Source organism: Sinocyclocheilus grahami, unplaced genomic scaffold (assembly GCF_001515645.1).
Source record: "Sinocyclocheilus grahami isolate Dianchi unplaced genomic scaffold, SAMN03320097.WGS_v1.1 scaffold567.1, whole genome shotgun sequence".
Classification (NCBI taxonomy): Eukaryota; Metazoa; Chordata; class Actinopteri; order Cypriniformes; family Cyprinidae; genus Sinocyclocheilus; species Sinocyclocheilus grahami.
The window spans coordinates 418913-428593 of record NW_015505746.1 but is presented as its reverse complement, the minus strand read 5'-3'; the positions used below and the strand labels follow the sequence as shown (position 1 = coordinate 428593).

At 37.3% G+C, this 9681-nt stretch overlaps 1 protein-coding gene across 1 annotated transcript in view; it reads right to left on the bottom strand.

Moving 5' to 3' along the window:
• The window catches only part of LOC107556419 (sugar phosphate exchanger 2-like), a 15972-nt gene extending 7102 nt beyond the window's left edge, over window positions 1-8870 (bottom strand). Inside the window, exons 1-12 of the mRNA XM_016239535.1 lie at window positions 8224-8870; window positions 7498-7579; window positions 7214-7304; window positions 5961-6039; window positions 5737-5872; window positions 5221-5297; window positions 3871-4037; window positions 3489-3526; window positions 1910-2047; window positions 1348-1438; window positions 1183-1245; window positions 1003-1088 (exon numbers count right to left, since the gene is read on the bottom strand). Coding sequence (XP_016095021.1) covers window positions 1003-1088; window positions 1183-1245; window positions 1348-1438; window positions 1910-2047; window positions 3489-3526; window positions 3871-4037; window positions 5221-5297; window positions 5737-5872; window positions 5961-6039; window positions 7214-7304; window positions 7498-7579; window positions 8224-8279 — 1104 coding nt within the window. The 5' untranslated portion in view covers window positions 8280-8870. The remainder of the gene's footprint in view (window positions 1-1002; window positions 1089-1182; window positions 1246-1347; window positions 1439-1909; window positions 2048-3488; window positions 3527-3870; window positions 4038-5220; window positions 5298-5736; window positions 5873-5960; window positions 6040-7213; window positions 7305-7497; window positions 7580-8223) is intronic.
• Window positions 8871-9681: the final 811 nt, after the last annotated feature.

The following is a 9681-nucleotide window of genomic DNA, read 5'->3' as shown; positions in this document are numbered from 1 at the left end:
ACCCCCTGTAAAATTAGTCCCGTCCGAATAGGGCTTAAGAAGCACGATCTGTTATGACAAACAATTACGGAGAGACATAACTGGACATAACCACTGCATATTAAAACTGGAATAAACTCCCAAGTCTAAATTTTACGGTCCATAATGCAGAACATGCACCTGTTTTAAAGGGGTCATGAACAGCCTTTAAAAAAAATAAATTATTTTGTACTGTTCTCTGAGGTCCACTTATTAATGGTATCAAGATTTTTCAAAATCAAAACATCATAATTTAGAAGTAACAGGCTATTTTCTGTCCTGTTTTAACCCCCCTCATCAGAACGCACTGTATGAATAGGCGTGGCGGATTGTAGACTCGGAAGTAAACACCCACCGCTATGATTGACTAACAGTTGTCAATCTGCAGTAAAATTAACTAAACAAAGGACCAAGTTCTTACGGACGTGGTCTGGATCTTCATTAAAAAAAAGTTCATCCACTCTTTCCTAATGTTAGGATCAGAAGGAAGGCAATGCCAAGACTTGGCACTGTACAGTGTCTTGTTGTCTTCGGAGCCATCTTTATCATTTGATTTCTGCATAGACCTGCATTCGTCTCTCTCGTTATTTACACTACATGCGCGAATCGGTGGGCGGGGCTAAACAGGCAGTGCTGTAGAAGCAGGCGTTGATCGTCTTCTGTTGAGGCAGTGTTTAGCCACACTATTACGTCATAAAGTGCCACATTCCACAACCTGTTGTTTTGGCAGACTGACTTCAATATAAGCTGCTTTTAGACTAACAAGAAAGTTTTGAGTTCTGAAACTTACAGGATATTTTTATAGTACAATGACCACTTATATGTCAAAAGATCAAGGGAATTTTGATTTCTCAGTTCATGACCCCTTTAATAACGCTTTTACATACTCTTAACAGATTAAATCAATCTGCAATATCTTGTTGAAACAGATGTTTGGATTTGAGCAAAAAAAATAAAAAAGGACAAAAGAACAGTTTGACTCACCATAGGAGCAGCAATGATCAACATGGCACAGCAAGTAGTGGCTCTGCCTCCACTGTAGTCTGATATCAATCCCGCCAGGATGCCACCTAACACAGATAAAAACCACCATTCTCAAGAATCACACTTAGATATTTCTTATGGCTAAAATTATTAAAATATTCTAAAATATCACATGCTTACCCACAATTCCTCCAACATCAAACAACGTAGATAGGTCCCCAGCTTTTTTAGGATCAAAATTAGCTAATGAAGAGACCAGACCCAGTGACTTGTTGGAATTTGAAGGGAATTGTTTGACAGTTCAAGAGTGAGTGAACATGAGAGAATCTGAAGAATGTTTCTTACCGACATTAGCGATGTATAAAGGAAGCCAGTAGAGGAAGGTGTAGCTGACCAGCTTAGCAAAAAGCAAACACAGAGAGAACTCCACCACACCCTGCAGCATAAAGACAGCACATTTTGCAATAGTGACATTATGATATTTACTTCTGTCCTGGCAACAACTGAATGCAACTGTTACCGTTCTGTACCCATTTGTAGCCAAATTTGCAACATCATACCGCTTCTTTTCTGACGTTACTCATTAGGATGAATTGCTTATTTTGTAGCATTCCTCATACTTCGCATAAAGAAACAACTGCTAAATATATAAAAGTAAATCCAAAAATTGTCGCTTTGGGTCAAAATGACCCAAACAGAGTATTTTGGTTAAAGACCATTAGATAAAACTTTTAATCTTTTAAGAAAAAAGAAAAAAAAATAGTTTGGGAAAGCAAAAGCATGATTTGTGATCCAAGAATCCAGACACTTCCCAGGATTGACTGTTCTCTCAAGCTCTTAAAAATAACACCTTATATACGCTGACTAACAGCTGTGGGTGTAAAACTGAGAATAACAGGTCACTCACAGGAATCCTGAGCGCGGCGCAGAAGCTGATGGCTTCTGTGTGATCCTCCACCGGCTCTACAGCTGTGGAGGTGTTAGTGCTGAAGATCTCCTCATTACTGGATGAGTTCCTCAGTAGAGGCTCCTGCTCCACACTCTCCTAAACACATTAGAGCCTGTTAGTGTTACATCAATGAAGGTAAAACTGTGTCTGTTAAAAGAAGAACAGTAAGTGACAGTACTTTAAGCACATATTGTAGGCTGGAATACACTACACGAATTTTGCACATATTTTTGCCCAATTTGCAGTCTGGAGGAGTCAATGCTAGTTGCTGAAAGTCACAGCCTGCAGATTTTGGCCATCACAGAGTGCTAATTTTTTTTTTTATAGCTTCAGTCAAAGGATATCAAACACGTTTGATTTTTGAGCTGATTTTAGAACACAGACCGTTTTTATTTGCCATGTGTCTCCTATCAATGAGGCGCGAGTTTCTGTGTGAATTTATTGTGTTTATAAGGATTTGACAGTCTGTCAGTGTGTGATCCTCACTCGTTTAGTTTTTCCTATGTCAGCAAGTATATGATGGCTAGAGTTTAAAATCTGTTCAGATTTTATAAGTTGTCCAGCCTTTAACCATTGAGACCAACATAGTTAATCACATAGATCAACAGAGTTCAACAGACAGCGTTATCATAGTTCTTCTCACTCTTGCAGATCGTTACACAGATTGTGATTTCTTTCTGTTCACAATTACTTCTGCTTTCAATTCTCAGGTCCTTTCTCATTCTCAACCAAATTCACTACAGTGTTGTGAACTACAGGTGCACAGAATGACAATGTTACATTCACTGGCTCAATTCTCCTGTTGCAAATAACAGGCCAAATCTACTGCTAACATTTTAGTTTGCTTTCAGTTTGGCAAAAAACTAAATATTTTATTGATTGTAATTTGCAAATAATGGCAAAATAATTAAATCTGTGTTTGAATGCAATTTCAGTGCTCATGAAAATCACAGAAACACAAACTCTGCTCACATATGAAATAGCTGGGAGGGGACCAATGATGTTTAGCTGGTTATGCAGGTAGAAGAGTCATACTGGAAAATAGTGCATATTTTTTTACTTGTAAGTGAACTCACATGGTGTTGTGGTAGAGTACAGTTCACATCTTCAGGTTCTGTAAAAACAAATTGTTATGACTGAGGTTGCACATTTTTTTTCCTACAGTGTTGTGAACTACAGGTGCACAGAATGACAATGTTACATTCACTGGCTCAATTCTCCTGTTGCAAATAACAGGCCAAATCTACTGCTAACATTTTAGTTTGCTTTCAGTTTGGCAAAAAAATAAATATTTTATTGATTGTAACTAAATGAGTGTTAGCAAGCCTTTTCACACAATCAATTTGCAAATAATGGCAAAATAATTAAATCTGTGTTTGAATGCAATTTCAGTGCTCATGAAAATCACAGAAACACAAACTCTGCTCACATATGAAATAGCTGGGAGGGGACCACTGCAGTTTAGCTGGTTATGCAGGTAGAAGAGTCATACTGCAAAATATTGTGCATATTTTTTTTTACTTGTAAGTGAACTCACATGGTGTTGTGGTAGAGTACAGTTCACATCTTCAGGTTCTGTAAAAACAAATTGTTATGACTGAGGTTGCACATTTTTTTTCTGCAAAATCAATCTTGGGTTTGTTGAAAATACCTTTTATAACTGCAGATAAAGTTAATATTGTGTTGTCTTTATCTATTCTGTTTCTATCACAGAATATTAACTAGTAAAATGGTAATCAGAAGTGGTTACAATAAAAAAAAAAAACCACACCCATCTAGGTTGAAGTAATGGCAAATTTATGTGCATGTAATTTCATGTACAAACTTTGTTTCGGTTTCCCTTCTGTTCCCGATTCTGTAAACAGCCTGTGTGCATAAACAGGCAAATTCCCCATATATATCTAACGTGTGTGACTTACTTTCAACCAAGAACAAAAAGCAGATGACTCCAGCAGAAGCGATGATGATACCAGGCACAATGAATGACAGGCCCCACGCAGATGACACATAGACCCCAGCAATGAGGGAGCCCAGAATGTTTCCTACTGAGGTATGAGAGTTCCAGATCCCCATGATGAATCCACGCCTGCATGAACAGAGCATCATTCTGAATTTTGAACGTTGACTTTTGGAACATTACAGTCAACATGAAACCAACTTATTAATACACAACCATTTAAAATTTTGAGGATTGTATTTTTAATTTTTAAGTCTTTTATACACACCAAGGTTGCATTCATGTGCTCAGAAATACAGTAAAAACAGCAAGATTGTGAAATATTTCTATTTTAATATATTTTAAAGCAGGGGTGCCTAACCCTGCTCCTAGCGATCGACTGTCCTGCAAAGTTTAGCTCCAACTCTAATCAAAGACACCTGCCTTTAATTTTTAAGTGATCCTGAAGACCCTAATTAGTTGCTTCAGGTGTGTTTGATTAGGGTTGGAGCTGAACTTCGCAGGACAGTCGATCGCCAGGAGCAGGGTTGGGCACCCCTGTTTTAAAGTGTAATTTATTTCTGTGAAGGCAAAGCTGAATCTTCTGCAGGCATTATTCCAGTCTTCAGTGTCACGTGTGTCTTCAGAAATCATGAAGAAACATTTATTCTTCTTCATCTTAAAATTGTTGTGCTGCTTAATATAATTGTGGAAACTGTAATAATGCTTTTAAACTTTATAATCAAAAAAATCTGTTCAAATCATGTTTGAAATAGAAATCTTTTGTAACATCATACATTACTGCACTGTCATTTCTGGTCAGTTACTGATCCCAAACTTTTGCACATGTATCTTATTGTGCACAATTCATCAATGAAGTTGCTTAAAATAAAGTCTAATAACTTGCTCTGCCTTATACTCTTAGGCCATGCAGACTATTAGAAAACGTTAGTAAATAGTGATTTAGGAATTGTTTTGCTAACTAAAGCTGATATCTGGCTTGGTTTTAAAATTAAATACCCAGTTTTTACCATGCAATCAATTCCTGATAGATAAAGTCAAGACCTGCCATGCATTTTCTTGTGAAATATCCTGTTTCACTCTGACATTTGTCATATTACTGTAGTAAAACGGGTTCCAATTGTGGTTTCATGTTGATTTAAAAGCACAGTTCATAACAGACAAGTTATGGATTGTGGCAGCAAGTGAGATCATTTAGATCTGCATTTAGTTGCTTTTGTAAAAAGAAAAAAGAAAAAAAATGCAGATACAATTCTGCACTGTCAACAGCTCACAAACTGAGCAAGCAGCAAATAACACAACAGTCACTTACTTTCCCTTCCCAAACCAGTTCCCAACACACGCTACCACTGCCGGCCAGCCTGTAGTCTGCACCAGCCCATTTAAGGCCTGTAAAGGAAAAACATAGTATTCAGCAAGTCTGCTGAGCACATGGGTTTGACATGTTCAAGAAGTAAAGTAATCCGCCTGATTCAGTCATGTGTTATCCATGTGACTCACTCCAACATGACTCAAGGTTTACTATGAATTAACTCTGGATCAGTAAGACTGGACTACAATGGGCTAAGAAAAGAGAAAAAAGATGATGTGCTCATCTCAATCATGCACTGATAAGGTTGTTATTTGATAATATGCAAAAATACTTTAAATTTCACTTTGAAAACTCCTGACAAGAAACGTGCCATTGGAAAAGACTAACTTCAGTTTTTTTGGTTTCACATTGTGAAATTCTGGGACTCGCTCTCTGGTACTTTAAATGAAGTTTTGATGGACTGACACACCTTTTGGAAATACATTGGTTTAAATTTATAAAAGAGAACTAACTTACCTGAACTAAGCAGTAATACCACAAAGAGTGGATTTGCCAGTAAAAGCCCAGGCCAAACAGAACAGTGAAAAGGCCACTGAGAATCATTCCTGAGCTCAGGTAGTAACGCAAAGGCAATCGCTCTCCAAACATCCCACTGTCAAACATATTTCAAAACCAGGTGCTATACTTCAAGCAAAACACATTAAGCAAGAAAGTCTAACCAAGAAAATCCAATATCATACCTAAAGAACATGCCAATAGCATAAGCAACAAGGAAGCAGTTGTCCAACACTCCAAACAGGTTCTGGTAATTGTTCTGATCTGAATTTAAAAAAAAAGAAATGCGTTGATGGGTTAATATAAACTACCACTGAGAGTTGAGACTCAGTAAGTTTTTTTTTAAGGAATAATACATTTCTTCAGCAAGAAAAAACATTTATAATCTTACAAAAGATGTCCATTTAAAATAAATGCTGTTCTTCTGAATGCTAAACAAAATGTATCAGTTTCCACAAAAATAATAAATAGCACAACTGTTTTCAATGCTGATAATAATTAGGGATGCACTGATAGGATTTTTTGGGGCCGATACCGATACCGATTTTAACAAACACTTATTGGCAGATTCCGATACCGATATTTGTCACTTCCTCTCTTATTTGAAATTTTGCCATCAAAATAGATAGCATTTTGAACATGTTTTAAATCAGCAAAGTTCAAAAACACCTGCATTAAATTATACTAGCAGTTTTATTGCTGCATCAAATAATTTCTAATGAACATGGATTGGATCCATTTAAAATTTAATAAATGCAACTGAGAGAGAGTTTAATGTTTTGTCTTACAGTGATTATTTTGGAGTGAAAAAGGATGCAATAAACGTAATAAAACAACAATAAAGTTTTGGTCAACATTCAGATGAGGTCCGCTACACTTATGAAAGTTACAAATGTTATTTAGTCAAGAATAGTGTGCGATCTTTATAGTCTTTTGTTATTTGATTAGCATTAAAGAGCAGACAGCAGCGCTAGGATTATGCAACAGACTCAGTGCCTTCACGCAGTTAATTAATAAACCATCGGTTTGTTATATCGGCCTTTTCCCTTATATAGCCGACGGTTGTAAATTGAGGAAAAATCGGCCGATAAATATCGGCGGCCGATAAATCGGTGCATCCCTAATAATAATAATAATGAGAAAAGTTTTTTTTTGAGCACCCAATCAGCATATTAGAAAATTCTGCTTTGCGGTCACAGGAATAAAATACACGTTAAAATATATTACAATACAAAACAGATATTTTAAATTGTAATAATATGTCACCATATAACAGTTTTTACTGTATTTTTTGATAAAATAAATGTGAGCATAAGAGTCTTTGGCAGAGGGATGAAACGCAGGACAGGTCTTACTTTATATTAGCACAGTTAAGGTACACTGACAGATATTATATCAGCTACAAAACAAAATATTTTAAGAAAAGAATCAAACTCACCAAAAGGAGCCCAATCACACCAGGTGTCATTGTCAGTGATGTTGAGATCTGCTGGATGAATAACATCAGAGCAGTTTCTGTGCAGCTGGCTCTGTCACAACAACAACAAAAAGATGTACAAATGTATCATTTAACATTTTACACTTAATTTATTACATGCAAATGCAATCATGTGATTGATCAGTATAACAACAACAACAAAAAAAGCTCTTTGTTGCAGTTCTTCTTTTCAGGTTAGGCCTATCACGCAGCTAGTTAATGTTTAGTTTCCAGACTTTTATTACCTTGATGATACTGATAGGCTTTCGAGAGAGGTGGTAGGTGGTATAGAAGACAAACGTGAGGATGAGGATGAAGAACCGGTACCTTGTCAAAAGGAATAAGTTCTTTAATAAAAAGATTCACAAGTCAAAAAGCATCAACGGTGGTTAAGCCTGACAGAAGCTGGAGGTGTTTGCAGTCTTAAATAAACCAGTCAGGCACTGATAGACATGAAACCACATTACGTCTGCAGGAAAACAGCCTCACCTAAGGCAAACACACACACACTGAATGATTTATACGATTTTTTTTGTACATTTCCTGTGGGGGAAGCACGCTTAACACTGTGTACATCAGTTTTGAGGGCTATGCATGCTGCAAACAGAAACCACTAACATTAAGTCACAGTACTGTGCTTCAACAGATTTCCCATTCATGAGGTACGCATATATTCATAAAGCATGTATAATTGTGATTGAAGATTAATCCTAACCCTAAACAAAAATAAATTAAGTTGTGTGTATATAAATTGTGGTTCAATCCCTATAGTAAGCAAATATTTAACACGTTGAAATGTGTATTAGCACTGACTGAAAACAGATGATTAAAGAGGAACTTTTAAGCAGGGCTTAAAATCAATAGCATTAACAAAAACCATACAATAAAACCCCACATGATGGGCTAGATTTAACATCAGAGCATGTTATGTGTATTTAAGTATGTTGTGTTTACATAGGCCTGTTACTCACCAGCTGTCTCTAGAGAAAGAGGTAATGAGTTTGATTCCCGGGGCCAGAGATCTCATTTTTACAGTTACTGCTATTTGTCTCGTAGCAAAAAAATTGTAACTAAAAAAAAAAAAGTGTAACTACAATATCACTGACGTTATAAATTATATCTAAAAAATCTCATATCGATTTCTAAAAACGCAAGTTTATTAAAAATTAAAACCAAGAACAACTAAAATATACAACGAAACTAGCTGACTAATCGTTTTGTGTCTCAGACCAGTCTGCGCTCATTTCTCACGACCTAAAACTACGAGTACTTTTTAATCATGTCGAAAGCCGGCAGTCCTAGAAGTTGCATTTAAAGTATCGGAGACGTGTTGTCATTTCCCACTTCCAGAGGTGGAAAAACCTCAATGCGCTCGAAATTCCCAAAGATTTCCATGGTTGCCTTGCCTTGACCGGTGGTTCGTCTGACGGAAAGCCGGATGCTATTAATACCGGTTTGTCTGGGTGTAAAAAAAAAAAAAAAAAAAAACATCACATGAGCATTAATTGATCTTTAGCTCGTCCTGTCCTGGTGTAGCGTCTCCATTTTCCATACGGGGTTAACTTGCGACAAACACTAAACTGGATCTGGCGGCGTGGACATGTGATGCAGAATGACGTCATCGCCAGGGCTGAACTTAACCCTTCGTTAGCCACCTTTTTCTTGTCGTAAAAAATGGGCGCGGCCATTTGTAAATTATATGGGTCTGGCTTCCGGTCTCATCTGCGTCTACTCCGTCCAGCTATTTTTAGCTGAACAAAACTGTTTGTTTTGCTGCATGATATTGAAAGTTGGTGTGTCTTATCATATTCTTTTAATGTATTATCTTAAATTATTAACACACTGGTTTGTAGTGCAAACAGTTTTACCGTTTACTGCACGAGTTTTACAGTTTTATGCGCAACAGACTTCCGTATTCTGTTAACTTCCGGTTCAAACGTTTTGCATATGCTTAGTTAAATATGAAGCCGTTTTACTCGAGATGCCTTCAAAGTAGATACCAATGATGATCATAACCAATGTCCATAACATATGCGGACTGATATCTAAAAGTTTTTTTTATTTTTATTCTTTTCCCATTTAGATATAAAAATGAAGTGACATGTGGCCAAGTATGGTGACCCATACTTGGAATTAGTGCTCTGCATTTAACCCATCCAAAGTGCACACACACAGCAGTGAACACACACACACCGTGAACACACACCCGGAGCAGTGGGCAGCCATTTATGCTGCGGCGCCCGGGGAGCAGTTGGGGATTCGGTGCCTTGCTCAAGGGCACCTCAGTTGTGGTATTGAAGGTGGGAGAGAGTGCTGTACATTCACTCCCCCCCACCTACAATCCCTGCCGGTACGAGACTCGAACCCACAACCTTTGGGCTATGAGTCCGACTCTCTAACCATTAGGCCACGACTTCCCCTGGAATGGA